General features: G+C 36.9%; 1 protein-coding gene across 18 annotated transcripts in view; it reads left to right on the top strand.

Annotated features, from left to right (window-relative positions):
• rictor (rapamycin-insensitive companion of Tor) overlaps positions 1 to 17,205 on the top strand; it is a 152,828-nt gene that overhangs the window by 91,076 nt on the left and 44,547 nt on the right. For all 18 annotated transcript variants that reach the window (XM_067786019.1, XM_067786018.1, XM_067786020.1 and 15 more), the window contains 2 exons: positions 11,757 to 11,985; positions 15,102 to 15,288. In XM_067786019.1, coding sequence (XP_067642120.1) covers positions 11,757 to 11,985; positions 15,102 to 15,288 — 416 coding nt within the window. The remainder of the gene's footprint in view (positions 1 to 11,756; positions 11,986 to 15,101; positions 15,289 to 17,205) is intronic.

The raw sequence follows: 17,205 nt of genomic DNA, 5'->3' as shown, positions 1-17,205 counted from the left end.
CTACTTCCCGGAAAAAAGGATCGTAAATACTAATATAGGCAAATTTATATACCAAATTTCAAGCAAATCGAATAGGAAGTATGTAAATAAGTATGTTGGTATTATTAATTCATGTCTTTATTTCGGCCTCGCATGCATATTTGGCAGTTTTGCCAGGTTGATGCAACTAAATCGAATATCACAATGAAAATTACATTGAAGCTCTCAGCAACAGCTTTTATTTGATATCCATATTACACACGCATTCTATGGGTATCCGGGTCCACGGTTTGGCCTATATCTCGAGACCCTAGTCACCCAGCGGTATACAACTTACTCTGTACTAAAGCACACATCAACAGCTCCAATTCGATACCCGTAAGGTAAGAACACATCCTAGTGTTACCCTGATTCACGTTTTGGCGTATATCTCGAGACCCTAGTCACCCAGGGGTATGAAAATTACCATCTACTAAAGCACTCATCAACAGCTTTCATTTGTTATCCATATTCTATAAACTCATTCTAGGGGTACCCGGGTCCTTTTTTTGGCCTATATCTCGAGACCCTAGTCACCAAGGGGTACGAAAAATACACCGTATGAAAGTACTCAAAAACAGCTTCCATTTGATACCCATATTGTACAAACTCATCCCAGGATTAACCAGGTCCACGTTTTAATCTCAAGACCCTAGCATTTGTGCGTCGATCGCATCCAAACCTATGTAATAACCACCGCGTGAGGTATACGCAACTTATGTGAAAGTTTGAACAAAATCGACCCACGCATCTCTTCAAACACCGGCGACCAACTAACACACATTTTAGCCTTTCTTTTTATATATATAGATTTTGCCCTTCGAAACACAAACTAAGCGACGCATCTCTGGTTTTGCTATAAAAAGTTTCTGAGCGAGAACTTAGCAGCCCTAGCAGATGCAGTTTGGAGTTTGCATAAAACATGCAAGGCCGGCCACTTAGAGATATATCTCTATCATTTCTTCAAATGCTTCTTGAATTCATGTGTAGTATGCCAAACTTGAAGTATATTCGGAGAGCCTGTCATAAACTTGTATTAATATTTTAATGAAAAATTAAAAAAATGCACTTAGTGCTTTGATACAAAAAGTACCATATTTAATACTACTTCACAAAACGGCCTCTTCTTTTCTTCCCCTTTCTCTTATCATTCGTATTGTATGGGAGTTTTCAAAATGAGCTTTTACTACATATACCACCTTGTCTTTATTACATCATGGTCTAGGCCATTTATTGTTCATGTCGAAAATTGTACCGATATGGTATGAACTTATGCGCATCACTGCCAGTTATAAGAATCCAATTGCGATTTTGCATCACCGAATTCACCAAGTTATTAAAACAAAACACTAAAAGAAAAGCTATGTATATGTGACCCGGTCTATGAAAAGGTGGCTTATGACTCAATAAAATCAGCTGTTAACAGCTGTTTCTCGCAATTTTTTTTGAATCATAAGCCACTTTTTCATAGACCGGGTCACATATAAAGAATTTAAATGCTCACTTTGTGCGGATTTTTACAAAAATTCTATATTCTGATTGGCTAAAATAATAAGCGAAATCTGTGATGCAAAATCTTTTACTAGTTTCCAGGTGTTTAGACTTACTTGCTTACTTAATTGGTGCTTAACCGTTTAAACGGTTATGACCGTCCAACAAGGCGCGCCAGTCGCTCCTTCTCTCTGCCAACCGGCGCCAATTGGTCACACCAAGGGAGTTTAAATCGTTTTCCACCTGGTCCTTCCAACGGAGTGGGGGCCGCCCTCTACCTCTGCTTTCATAGGCGGGTTCCGATAGAAACACTTTCTTGGCCGGAGTGTCCTCTTTCATTCGCATAACATGGCCTAGCCAGCGCAGCCGCTGCGTTTTAATTCGCTGGACTATGTTGACGTCTGCGTATAGCTCGCACAGCTCATCGTTAAATCTTCTTCGGTACTCGCCATCGCCAACGCGTAGAGGTCCATAAATCTTTCGAAGAACTTTTCTCTCGAATACTCCAGAGCCGTTTCATCTACGGTTTTCATGGTCCATGCTTCTGCAACATATAGCAGGATAGGTACGATAAGTGACTTGTAGAGTATGATTTTCTTTTGCAGAGAGAGGACTCTATATGCAATATTAAGAAGGCTGATTCCGCGATAGTTGGTGCAGTTTGCAGTATCCCATATTTTGCAAAGAAGCTGATGCGGTTATTGCTATTATGACTTCGACCTAATCGAGACAGCGAGGAGAGCAGAAAAGTGTTCCTTCCATAATCTAAGTACTTTCTGGACATCTGTTACAAGGTCGCCGTTTTCGTTCTTACAGGAGTTTGCCACGGTCTTAAAACCTTCCGTCTGTCGCCGAATTTTTTGGTAAAATTTTAGGGCGTTATTCATGGTGGCTAGCAGCTCAATCTCCTCACACTCAAGCCTTTCTGCCTCTGCTTTTTCTTCCTGAAAAGGTGTCTCTTCTCCCTTCTGCAATTGTTTTTATCAGCATGGTTTTACTAGCTTTACCTATATGTTTGTTTGTAACTCTTCATTAGCTTCAACGTGCTTGCTGCCTTATTAACATGCTTTTATAATTATCTTCACCTTATTTGTAATCTCGTCAGGGTCATATCGAGACCCTTCCGGGATCATTTCTGAATGGTTTTCGGGATCCGTCAGAGCCAATGCCGAAATTTGTTGAGACTATTTCGGGATCATTTGAGGACCCTTCCGGCATCATTTCTGGAAGGTTTTCGGGATCCCGTCAGGGTCATTTCGGAACTATTTCGGGATCATTTGCGGACTTCTCAAGGATCATTTCTGAATAGTTTTCGGGATCCGTCCGGGATTCCATCAGGGACATTTCGGGACTTTTCGGAACTATTTGGGTACCCTTCAAGGATCATTTCTGTGTGGTTCTCTGGATCATGGATCAGTCTAGAATCGTGTCGTTGTCATTTCGGACCTTTTGAGACTTTTTCGGGATCAGTTGGTGATCCTTCCGGGATAATTTCGAGATCATTTGGGGAACCCTCCTGCATCATTTCTGGATGAGTCCGAATCAGTCAGGCATCCCGTCGGGGTTATTTCGTGACTTCTTCTGGACAATTTCGGGATCATTCGGAGACCGTTTGGGGATCGTTTGTGGAGGGTTTTTGGGATATATCCGGGATCCCGTCAGGGTCATTTCGGAACATTTTTTGGACTATTCCGGGTTTATTTGGGGATCCTTCCTGGATCATTTCTAAATAGATTTTGGGATCCCGTCAGGGTTATTTCGGCACTTTTTCGGGATCATTTAGGGTTCTTCCGGCATCATTTCTGGATGGTTTTCGGGATCCGCAAGAGTCAATGCGGACATTTTTGAGACTCTTTCGGGATCATTTCAGGACCCTCCCGGCATCATTTCTGGATGGTTTTCGGGATCCCGTCAGGTTAGTTTCGGAACTATTTCGGGATCATTTGGGGACTTCTCAGGGATCATTTCTGAATAGTTTTCGGGATCGTCCGGGATTCCATCAGCGTAATTTCGGGACTTTTCGGGACTATTTTGGGATCATTTGGGTACCCTTCAGGGATCATTTCTGTGTATTTCTCTGGATCGGTCTAGAATCGTGTCGTTGTCATTTCGGGACTTTTTGGACTATTCCGGGACCTTTTGGAGACCCTTCCGGAAGCCTTTCTGGATGGTTTTCGGGATCCGTCCCCGATACTGTCGGTGCCATTTCGGTGCCGTTTCTGGATAATTTCGGTATCATATGGGAACCGTATCAGATTATCAGCTCATTTAGTTCTTTTTTTTTTACTCTATTACAGAAATAAAATACACTAGACAGAAAATTTTTTTAAACAGGTAACTTGATAAGCAGATAACTTGAATTGGCCATATATGTAATTCATTTTCTCCTTACGGACAGGGCCGCGGGTAAAGGCTAGTTTAGTCATAAATACAATCTCAAGCATTTCCCTACGACAAGCAAGTGTAGGCAGATTAATAAGTTTGAGGCTATTAGTGTAAGGTGACAGATTATACGGCTTATACGTAGAATCCCAATGAAAATCTCTTAAGGAGAAAAGTAAGAATTGTTTTTGGACTTATTCTAGCCGAACTGGTAGCTCGGATTCTAAATGATTGCACCATATTCTAATATCGGCCTGACTAATGTTTTAACAAGAACTTTAGTAACGTGCGTCGCTAATTTTTTAGATCATCGTTTTACAAACGCCACGCTGACGGAAAGATTCCACACTTCAAAGATAGATTAAACAAGTTAGATAGAGGCTTATAAATATAGCTTTTGGAAGATTCCTTCAAGGTTCTGAGATAAAATAAAGCATCTTCATGATAGGGAGTTGGGGTGCTGATTAAGTTGTGAGAGTGCAACTGATAGGGATAAATGTGTTTGCTTAGAATTTATTTTCTCTATAGAAAATCCCAAAATATTTTTTGTTTTTTTTTTTAATTTTTTTTTTTGCTAACTATAAATTTTAGAAATAAAACAATAATGTTTAAAGCATTTTCCGCAAATTATTTTCATACTTTTTCAGAATTTTTCATGTTACTAGTTACTGCTTTTCTGAGACTGGAGACGCGAGACAGCCTACAGAATAGCAAATTGTCTCAAAACTGATTTTCACCCCAAATTGTCTCCAATAGTAACTAGAGACGGCTTACTGAATTCAGCTGTGAATTACAGAACTCAGCTGATAGGCTGCTTACTATTGTAAATTCCCATTTGTATGAATTCAAAATAGATACAACACAGTAGTTGCTATGGCAACGCTGCACGACTTTACAATGGATTGATAACTCCATTTTTAAAGTTAACTAGAAGTGAGATACTTACCGGCTTTCCATCAAATAGTTAAGAAAGCTTACTCATTTCTTTTAGCAATTGATAATGTTTTTCTGCAGGGTATATATACACCCATTAATACCACAGAATATTCGCATGCATTCCAATTGGGTCATTAGGTGATAGTCGTGAACTTTGTGAATTCCTACAAATGAAAACTCTTTCTATTCCTCCATTAAAATTTAGTTCATAGAGAAAATATGAGCAGGCAATTAAGCAAACATTTTAAAATATTGTAACGAATTTTCTGCAAATCCTCTTATTTGCCCTTTTGCTAGGTTCGTATCGCTAAACTGTTGAATAAATAACTCCAATATTGAATAATGGAAAAATGGCCGTTATTAAAATACTTCACAATAACACTCAAACTGTGCACCGAATAGCTTAATAACCAAACTGATAGCTTAAATGAACTGACTTTCAAAATAATACTGCTATTGCTCGCTAGATATCGTCTTAGTCGAAACTGCTTGACAACTCAAATCAAACTGAATTCCAGCGCCTCTACAATTGTCGCCTTTTATACTCTTTGATTTCAACCTTCGCATCTTTTAGAATCTACTAGTCCAGCAGCTCTCAAACTTCTCAGCTGTAACTAAAATTGCACAATTTTATACATCTTCTAGGCGCTTCCAGAATCTACTAGTCCAGTAGTTCTCAAACTTCTCAGCTGTAACTACAATTGCACAATTTTATAGTTTTTCTCATTGCATACTTATAGGAGTATCTCAGATATATGCATGTGTTAGTGCATTGACTCTCCGCTGCTCCTATACGTACATGGTACATATGTGTAGACTCAATTATTTATTCGTTTATGTAGATACATAATGATTGAATTATTGATGTGAATGTTTGTAGTTTACAGTCTCTCGCGCACACATAGGCGTATAAGTAAATGCATCTGTGTGTGACATCTCTCGGCTGCCTTATATATGTGTATACATGATTTGATTAATGACGTAAATATCGCTTAGCATGGCCTTAGCATCGCCTTAGTGATGGTATAGCTTAGTGATGCTAATATCCGTGACAATATGTAAATAGTGCAACCAGACCTGTTGAATTAGCATTAGTAATCAATTAATTAGATGCCTATTTTAATGGCCAATGATTATTTCAATTGCTTTCCGAAAAAAGCAATTACTAATTGATTACCATTAGAAAAAAAACAAAAGTAATCAAAATTATTACTTTTGATTATTTTTAATTTTTTTTTTATTATTTTTGATTATTTTTTATTATTTTTGATTTTTTTTAAATTATTTTTAATTATTTTTTGATTATTTTTCCGCTTTGTTGAAAGAAAAATTCTCGTTTGTTGCATGCACGGGATAATTTCTACATACAAGTACTTTTTAGAATGCAATAGTAAATCGTAAGCGCTTATCGAGGCGAATATATACATACAACATTTAGGGCGAATAGTATATGAGCGTTGATTCAAACATATTCTCCGGTAAGTATACACACATCTGCATATTTTACTACACTCATTATTTAAAATAATGTGGGATCGAAAACGGCGGTTTTTCTAATTACCCAGACAATATGTAAAAAAAATGTTGAATTCATAGGTTGGCGTCCAAAAGCTTTCATTTAGCAACGATCCTTTATGGTTTCATCCTTAAGTCTAGCCAATTTTGTATATCCAATATATATATATATATACACTATTTTTGATTACGTTATGGCTATGTACTGATTATTTTGTACATACTATCGTGTCTATAGATGTATCCGCGTATTTTTTTCCGACAAAACAATATGCTCAAACAATATGTATGAGTAATACTAAGGTTGATAGCTTCATTTCCGACTGGAGCGATACTCTAAGTTGTCATCATCATGATCAGTTGTCTAACCAAAAGTTGCTATATCGCAGATAAACTTATGAACATATGTCCACGTACATTAGATTGAAACTTGTTTTCTAATTCCTTATGATTACGTCTAGAATCTATAAAATTTTATGTTTTGCAAAGTGGGCCATATTTTTATACTTAGAGTGCTTTGCACACAGAGTATATTAACTTAGACTGGGTAACGGTTGGTTGTACAGGTGTAAATGAATCGATATAGATATAGACTTCCATATATGAAAATCATCAGTATCGAAAAAAAAAATTAGATTGAGCCATGTCCGTCCGTCCGTCCGTCTGTCCGTTAACACGATAACTTGAGTAAATATTGAGTTATCATCACCAAATTTGGTATCTGGATCCAGAATAGATTGGTATGGATCGGATGATAACCAAGCCCACTTTTTATATATATAATATTTTGGAAACATACAAAAAACCTGATTATTTAGTAAATAATACACCTAGAATGTGTAAATTTGACGTGTGGTTTGGCGTGGGTGTATCTAGCGGGTACTAAAAATGCTCTTATAGTGTTTGTTTTTCGGCAGCAGTTTAGGTTAATTCTTATTTTTTTTTTTCATTAAAAAAGTAGTAAATAACCGATAATATTCTCAAATTCAAATACATACGTATATAATCCACTCATTATTGACATGTTTTAACCATTTATATAATTTCGTTTTTACTTCAAAATGTTTTTATAGAAATGTTATTTCAAAACCATATAAATCTACGGTGTTCACAACAAATATTTTAAGAGTTCAAGATCAAAAGCCCAAGATACAGTTTTGTAGCGATTCAATTTTAGTCTACCAAGGTGCCACTTTTGAGCAGTTTTAAAGTCGCCTTGACCTAAAAAAAAATCTAAAAATTCCAAACGATTTTTAAGCGACCGTATTACTGAAATTATTACTTTTACAATAAAAACGAATTTTGGCTTATTTGGGGGTTTGAATCCCATATTGATTGTTACTTACGATCCATATTCTATACATTTTTTTTCATTCGACTAAAATTAGCTTTTATATTTTTAAATGCTGTGATGATGCTTTAAAAATATAAATTTTTATATCATGAAGTCAATTCTCCTTGGGGGGGTTTGAACCCCCTGCGACCGGGCCTGATATACATTGTAAAAGTATATAACAGCGATCGACTGCTAATACGTGTCCTAAAAGACTTGGCTTCACCTCAAGATTAATAATCCGAAGGCGGAAAACAAAAATTAATTTTGAATCGTTCAAAAGATATTAACGAAAAAGAATGCTTTTTTATGATAAAGCTCTCTAAATGGGACGAAGAGCACTCATATAGTGGCGATGATATGAAGCCAATATTATTAAAATAAGGCGAACAATATGATAAACTTTGATTACAAAACAATCAGTGCATAGCCATAACTTAATCCAAAATAGCGGATATATTAATTTGGATACAAAACAAAATTGGCTTGACTTAACGATGAAACCATTATTATTTTATATAATGAATGTAATAATGTATATACTTACCTGAGAATATGTTTGAATTAACGCTCATATACCATACGCCCTATATGTTGCGTGTATATGTTCGCCTCGGTAAGCGCTTACGATTTACTATTGCACCCTAAAATGTACTTGTATGTAGAAATTATCCCGTGCATGCAACAAACGAGAATTTTTCTTTTAACAAAGCGGAAAAATAATCAAAAAAAAATCAAAAAAAAAAAAAAAATAATCAATTACTTTTGATTATTTTTGATTTTTTTGATTATTTTTTTAATCAATTGAAAAGTAATCATTAAAAATAGAAAATAATGGCAAGTAATAATTAAATGGCATTTAAAGAAAATAAACAATGGAACGGCTAATCATTACCATTAGTAATCATTATTTAACAGGTTTGAGTGCAACATACCAGTCTACAAAATTTTGAAAAACACTATTGAGCAAATGATTCATGTAATCGAACAGCGATTGAACAGGTGATCGAGGCTGTTTACTATTGTGAACGTTTTTTTTCAAACATTCTTACAAACACATACACAAAACTTGAATGAATTCACAATGGTCGTGAAAACTATTTGGGCAATTCGCAAGAAATTCGTACTCATGTAAAATTTTAACAGTTATTTCCATGGTTTCCAATATAAAATTTGATTAAAGCATATCGTTAGCTTAGTGTGAAAATGTGCTAAGTCGCTTTTTACGAATTTTACAGGAGACGAAAAAAACTGAATAATTTTTGAAATAACCTTTTTTTCAAAACTGCGAATGAGGATACCTTAGTTGAAATACTTTTGAGTGTAGAAGCTTTGAAAAAGATAAATAAAAATCATGTATGCTAACCCAGCAGCTATTTTATGACTTAGCACAATTTCCTCACTCAAAACAAATTTTTTCTCCTGACTTAGCACTTTTTATTCAATATGTTTCCCCATCACTCCTCCCCTTTAATTATTGAAATATAACAATAAAACTATATATTTCACAAAAAATAGTATTTATTTGTCAAACTATTTCTAACTATTGGCGGCCACCGTGGTGTGATGGTAGCGTGCTCCGCCTACCACACCGAATGCCCTGGGTTCATACCCCGGACAAAGCAACATCAAAATTTTAGAAATAAGGTTTTTCAATTAGAAGAATGTTTTTCTAAGCAGGGTCGCCCCTCGACAGTGCTTGGCCAGCACTCCGAGTGTATTTCTGCCATGAAAAGCACTCAGCGAAAAGTCATCTGCCTCGCAGATGCCGTTCGGAGTCGGCGTAAAACAAGCAGGTCCCGTCCCGCCAATTTGTAGGAAAAACTAAAAAAGAGAGCACAACGTAAATTGGAAGAGAAGTTCGGCCTGACATCTCTTCGGAGGTTATCGCTCCTTACATTTATTTATTTATTTATTTTATTTCTAACGGTTCTGATCTGGACTCTTTTGCCGGATGGTGCGCAGACAATAACTTATTTTTAAATTCAAACAAATGCTGTGTTGTGTCTTATTCCATAAAGACAACTGCCACATACTTTATCTACAAACTAAATGCTAAATCTCTTAATCGTTGTCACGAGAGTAAAGACTTGGTTGTAATTTTTGACTCCAAACACTCTTTTTCTAATCACAGTGATTTCGTTGTTTCAAAATTTGTTGCAATGGTTGGGTTCAGTAAACGTAACACCAGTGACTTTAAGGACGCTATGACGTTGAATGCACTTTATATATCCTTGGTCAGAAGTGTTATTGAATATTGCTCAAAAATACGGAATCCTTTCTATAAATCTAACTCCTATAAAATTAATAAAGTTCCAAAAATTTTTACAAAATCGCTTTACGTATGCTTCCTGGTCAGACGGCCTCCCATCATATACCCGCAGTCACAAATTGCTTGGTCGTCAGGCTTTGCATGACAGAAGAACTTTTATCTCACTCATGCTTGCCTATAATGTAATAAACTTTAGCACGAATTGCTCTGATTTATCTACGTTATTCATTCCATATATTCCACTGCGTGATCTTCGGCATAATATATTATTTATCGAAATAACTCATAAAACGAATTATGCTATGAATGAACCTATAACTAGGACTATACATCTAGCAAATCGATTCAGTAGTATTATTAATTTTAATAACAGCTTATATATGTTTAAGCTTGAATTGTTTTCTATTTTTAACTAGTCTGTAAGAAAGCATGTAGTTATCGACATGTAAGAATTGAAGTAGATTATAGTCAGCGCAAAGCATTTTTCATACACCAAAGACGTCTCAATTGGGTAAATCCAATCTCAAGGGGTTGTGTTCGCAACCCTTTCAAGGGGTTGCCAGCACAATATATAGCTTCTCCAACCCAATTGTCAACTCACCTAACCGTGGCGAATCCTGTTTCGTTGACAGCCGAGGCTATGGCGACCCCAATTTCCTCATGGAACTAGGGGGCGGGGAGGGCGGGATGGCCTAGAAGGTTTAATGTGGTCATATCAATCGTTCCCGAAATGCTTTGTTACAGGAACGTACCGGATCTATATCCGGCAAAGGGCCATCAACATCGGTAACACTCCCCAAAGCCTTCGGGGAGTGTCTTTATCATTAATACAACAAAAACAAAGCATGTACTTTTAGACTGAATGAATTAAATAAATAAATCTAATGCGCGCACAAAGAAATAACTAGTAATTCAGATTGATGTTATTGATAGGTTGACTTAGCACATTTTTTTTAACAGCTGACGACTTAGCACATTTACACACCATTGCTCACAGCACGTAAAAATGAAAAATTTAAATATTTTTTTTTGTGATCGATGTATTTTGAATTCAGTTTTAAAACTGCATTAAAATACATTTTTTCAAAAAAAGTGACTTAGCACATTTTCACATTAAGCTAACGATATCACATACGGCGAAAGGAAACCTTGTGAATTGCCTAATTAAATATATTTTTACTATTTTTTTTACAAGCGCCTTTTACGCCAAACTACTAGTGACTTTATTAACACAAGTACACCCATACATACATAACCATGTTCAAATGTATATATCCAGCGAACACCTTTCACGTACAAGATTAAGAAATAACAAAATTAAGATATTATACTTATATTTAAGAATTCATGAGCTTAACACCGGCTTATAATAATTGAATTTCAATTATTATGTTTTCTAAGAGAAACTGAAAAGAAAGAAACATTTACTGGCATATTGCGATGGAACCATTTCGAAAACCGCCAACGTAATCATCATCAGGCAATTGTTTTATGTTATCAAAGGTTTCACCGGGATTCGAACCGTGAATCACATGGTGAAACTGCAGTTGCCTTTAACCACTAGGCTATCCTGCTGGTATTTGTTTTCATGCTTAACTCATTTCAACACTAACAACACAATTGAGACATTTTGTCAATTATTATAAGCCGGTGTTAATCTCATGAATTCTTAAATATAGGTATAAACTGAACACACCATTAAACAAACATACATAAATTAAGATATTATTACACATGCTCATATGAACATATGTATGTATGTACAAAAGTCTATCGGCCACATGTAAACATATTTCTTTCTCATTTCAGTCTCACAAGATCCTGAAGATTATTACAAGTTGGATCCAAAGAAATCAAATGCGGAAAATGCCTATGATATCTATACGGCGCTGTGTTGCCGTGACACACGCGACACAAAACGCCTTTTCTTACTTAATGGGTTGGCCACACTTTGCCAGCAACAACAACAATCACAGACGTCTGGTCAACAGACTGCAAAAGGCAACTTAGGATTTAACACGGAAGAGTTACTCTATGCGTGAGTTGATTTTTTTTTTTATTATTTATAAGATTTTGTTGTATTTAGTGTTTCTGCTCATTTATCGGTAACGCCCCATCCCACTATTGCGCCTTGCTGAAGAATTTTCAGCATATTGTCGGTCCCATGAAACACTTATCTGCTCTTCGCGTGGAATCTAGCACAGCTCATTGTTTGCGTGGAAGACCAGCACATTTCAGTTGTTCGGGCGTGTCATCGCCTCTTCTTTAGATATTGGTAGTTAGTGAAATTCTAGAAATCTATGGGGCGAAAACAACGTCAGTCGCATACGCCGTCGACTTAGTGATTCTGATCACAGGAAAATTTGAGCTCTTGCCTGGTGGCAGGCGCTAGCCAAAAAGAGCAATAAAACCCCCTTCCAAAACCCAATTGCCAACCTCATCTACCCGTGGCGTATCCTGTTTCCTGAGCAGCAGAGGCTTTGGCGACTCCAAGTTCTTCAAGAAAATTGGGGGTGGGGAAGAGATGTCCTAAAAGGCTCTATTTGGTCATATTAAATCGTTTCCGAGATTGTCGGGCTTATACCTTAATGGTGCTTGTTACCGAAACGTACCGGATGTACATTTATCCGGTAAAGAACTCACTCCCCAAAACCTTCGGGAAGTGTCTTTGTCGCTTCAACAACAATATCAACAGCAATCAACATGGGGTTGAGATGGACCAAATGCTAGCCTGCCTGGGTATGTCAGGCGCAGTGAGTAGCGCACCTCAGGAAGGGTTGATTGTAATTTTTTTTTTTAGATAACAGCCAGATTTCTTCAGGATAGTACTGTTCCAGATATCAATGTCGCGCTTTGCTGGCATTCATAAAGCATCTAAATGTCTCCCTTTACTGGTTCTCAGGGCACAGCGACATTGAAGCGAACTAATTCGCAGATGAGACGGCCAGGAAAAATTCCGAAATATACATAAACGAGTCGGACAACTCCATACGACCGAAGGTGATCTATCTCCTGAGGAAAATCTCAAGGACCTCATGGCCATTTTTGGAAAGGAAGGAAGCCAGCTTTCTTCCCAAACTAAACTATTCAGCAGTGAGAGTACTTACGCGTGTCAACAGAGGTCATTGAACTCAGATATCTGGGAGCGCGGTTTTTCGACAGTTTGGCAGAGGTTGGGAAGGTGAATCCTGCACTCCAACTTAAATTTATCAGAGATGATTTCTCGTTGAAAACCACTAGAAAGCAATCTGGGAGAGTGTTCGTGGGGAAGACAACACAGTTCGTTAAGGAAAGCTTTAGTCCAAATTAAGCGGGTCATGGGAATATTTTTGCAAAAAATATGTAACTTATTTTAGTCTCGAGAACTAAAGGTGGTAGATGAAAAGTTAAACATTTATTTTATTAGCCTCATAAAAAATGTTAAGGAGCAAAAAGAAGAATTTCATTCTCGGTCTTTTTAAGTACACTAAATTATATTTAATTTGATTTAATAATCTTTGTACTAAGATTATATTCCCTCTTGGAGCTCTTGCCTGGTGGCGCGCCTGATTCGTCGGGTTAACTGGCGCCAATTGGCCACACCAGGGGAATTTAAATCGTTTTCTACCTTGTCCTTCCTGTGGGGACGTCCTCTTTCTATGCTTCCGTAGGCGGGTTCCGATAAAAATACTTTCTTAGCCGGATCATAATCTTTCTTTCGCGTAGCCATCGTAGATGTGTTTTAATTAGGTGAACTATGTTGCGATCTGCGTAAAGCTCATGCAGCTCATCAATAAATCTTCTTCGGTGCTCGCCGTCGCCAACGCGTAGAGGTTCGTAAATATTTCGAAACACTTTTCTCTCGCAGAGCCGCCTCATCTGATGTTGTCATGATACATGCTTCTGCACCATATAACGGGACGTGTATGATAAATGACTTGTAGAGCATGAGAGAGAACTAAACTCTTCAATTGCCTCCCTAGTTCAAGCAGCATATATTGGCAAAAGTGATACTTCGCTGGATTTTAAAGCTGGTGTTGTTTTGCTAATGCTGGGTCCCAAAGAAGCAAAGTCCTTTATTATTTCGAATTTATAGCTGTCAACAGTGCCGTGGTAGCCAATGAGCAAATACCCTGACTTTTTGTTTGATGACAGCAGCTACTTTGTTTTGTCCGCATTCACCACCAAACGCAAATTTTTCGCTTCTTTTTCCAATTTGGAGTAAGCTGGACTTACGGCGCCAGCGCCAGTAATTACACTCTCATAGAATTTTGTTCCAGAGCGGTTAAGCTCTGCAGCTAGTATTATTTTCGCCAGCACCAAATTAAAGAAATCACACGACAGGGGGTCACCCTGTCTGAAACCTCGTTTAATTTCGAACATCTAGAGCTCCTTACCAAATCTAACTGAACTGATGGTGTTGCTCAACGTCATTTTGCACAGCCGTATAAGTTTTACAGGGTAACCAATTTCAGACAAACGGCATAGTGGCAGCTCCTTTTCGTGTGTCAATTCTTTTTTCGCGGGTTTTTGCCATGATTCGGCGTAAATGAAAATATGGTGGATGGTAGATCTGCAGGTCTAAAGCCGCACTGATAAGGTCCAATAAGCCGACGATTCATGGTTGGCTTCAATCTTTCGTCGCACAACGACTTGACAGGACCTTAATGCGGTACTAAGACAGTTGGCGCAGCGCGAAGAATCTCCCATTCGTTTGAACTGGGCAAAGAACACTAATATGCCATTCGTCGGGCATACACTCGCTTTATAAACTCCTGGCTTGGTTATAGCTATTCTTACTTCGTCATAGTCGGGTGGCGGAACATTCATTCTTTCATCATCGATTGCGGGCCGGGGGTTCATCAGCTTCCCTTGGCGTTTCATCGCTCTCTCCATAAAGGAGCACAGTTTGTAAATGCAATGATGCTAGACCATTTGTACAAAATCCTGTACTCTTCTTTGGTATTTCTGCGAGCATTTTAAACAGCATTTCGGCAGTGACTGTACATCAGTAACATTAGATTTGGTGCACATACATATGTAGGTATATATGTATATAAAAGAAGTTAATACATCTCTAAGAGTTGTACAAGTACATATGTATGTAAATATATATACATACTCGTACAATGTTTCACATTAAATTGATTAATTTGATTTTCTTTTGTTATCAAGTTTGAGTGCCTCGCTAATACACACCTTTACGCAAGTGCGTGCGGCCGCCTTACGCACCATCCGATATGTTCTGGTTACAACGCGGGACGTTAAAATATTCAATTCAATGCAGTTGCAACATTTGATATGCCGCTCCATCGATCTATTGCTAAAGAACGATGATGAACGGGTACAAGCAATGAAATTGGTAAGTATATCTTCAATTGTATTAAGAATAACCGAACCGAACTAAAAGTTAAAAAACCAAAAAAATTTTTAAAATAAAGGGTTGATGTTTCATTAGTAGAAGGTCGAATAATTTACCATAGATAATTTACTCCGAATAAAGTTACCTGTAATAAAGTTTTAAGTTATTAACAGAATAATCAAAATCGCTGAATGGTTATAGCAGCGGCGCGGCGCCTAAACGTTGCCGATGAAGGAATTAAGCAGTTCCCGAAATGGATCTATACTAAATTTTTTCTTTCTTCTATTCTAATTTACAAGATTTGGAGACAAAATAAGGGAAAATCACCATGTAGAAAAATGAACCTAGGGTAACCCTGTTGTTGTTGTATGACATGGGTATCAAATGGAAGGTATTAAAGAGTATTTTAAAAGGGTGTGGCCCTCAGTTGTATGTGTGAAGGCGTTTTCGAGATATCGGCCAAAATGTGGTCCAGGTAACCCAGAACATCATCTGTCGGGTACCGCTAATTTATTTATATATGTAATACCACGAACAGTACTTCTGCCATGATTCCAAGGGCTTTTGATTTCGCGCTGCAGAACTTTTTCATTTTCTTCTACTTAATATGGTATGTGTCTCACCCATTTTATGGCATTTTTTCATTTTTCGAAATTTTCGATATCGAAAAAGTGGGCGTGTTCATAGTTGGATTTCGCCCATTTTTAATACCAAGATAAAGTGAGTTCAGATAAGTACGTGAACTAAGTTTAGTCAAGATATATCGATTTTTGATCAAGTGACTTCGCCCATTTTCACAGAAATCAGCCGCATAGAATGTCCTTACCAAATTTCAATTGGTAAATTTTTGTCCGACTTATGTCATTAAAAGTATTCTAGACAAATTAAATGAAAAAGGGCGGAGCCACGCCCATTTTGAAATTTTCTTTTATTTTTGTATTTTGTTACATCATTTCATTACTGGAGTTGAATGTTGACATTATTTACTTATATACTGTAAAGATATTAAATTTTTTGTTAATATTTGACTTTTATATTTTTTTTTTAAAACGTGGGCGTGCTCGTCATCCGATTTTACAAATTTTTTTTTAGCACACATATAGGAATAGGAGTAACGTTCTTGCCAAATTTCATCAGGATATCTTCAACGACTGCCAAATTACAGCTTGAAACACTTTTTAATTACCTTCTTTTAAAAGTGGGCGGTGCCACGCCCATTGTACACAATTTAATAATTTTCTATTCTACGTCATAACCAAGTTTCATCGCTTTATCCGTCTTTGGTAATGAATTATCGCACTTTTTCGGTTTTTTGAAATTTTCGATATCGAAAAAAGGGGCGTCGTTATAGTCCGATTTCGTATCATTAATAGCGATCTGAGATGAGTGCCCAGGAACTTGCATACCAAATTTCATTAAGATAGCTCAAGGTTTACTCAAGTTATGGTGTTTACGGACAGGCGGGCGGACATGGCTAAATGAATTTCTTTTTTCGCCCAGATCATTTTGATATATAGAAGTCCATATCTATCTCGATTAGTTTATGCCGTTACGGGGTACCGTTATACGAAAAAAATTAATATACTCTGTGAGCTCTGCTCAGCTGTAGATAATTGAAATTAAAATAACAATTGTTATTACTAGTAATCAAATAACTTAAAAAAGGAAAAACTAAAAAAATTTGTGCGTGAAAAAAAAAATTTAAACAAAAGAAAAATCCGAAAATGCAAGTACATAAAATTTACAGAAAGAATATTGAAAATATGGCGGAAAATAATTTCCAAAAAACCAAACTTTCGCAAAATGCTCAGAAGTGAGCTCATACGTGAACAAAGGAAGAAAGCAATTTTATTTTTATCGCAAACAACTTGTAAATAAGCTCGTACACGAACAAAGAGCAATAGAAAATTTATTTGC

The sequence above is a fragment of the Eurosta solidaginis genome, chromosome 4, assembly GCF_040869045.1.
Source record: "Eurosta solidaginis isolate ZX-2024a chromosome 4, ASM4086904v1, whole genome shotgun sequence".
Classification (NCBI taxonomy): domain Eukaryota; kingdom Metazoa; phylum Arthropoda; class Insecta; order Diptera; family Tephritidae; genus Eurosta; species Eurosta solidaginis.
The sequence above is the reverse complement of the archived record's forward strand: the minus strand, read 5'-3'. Positions and strand labels throughout refer to the sequence as shown.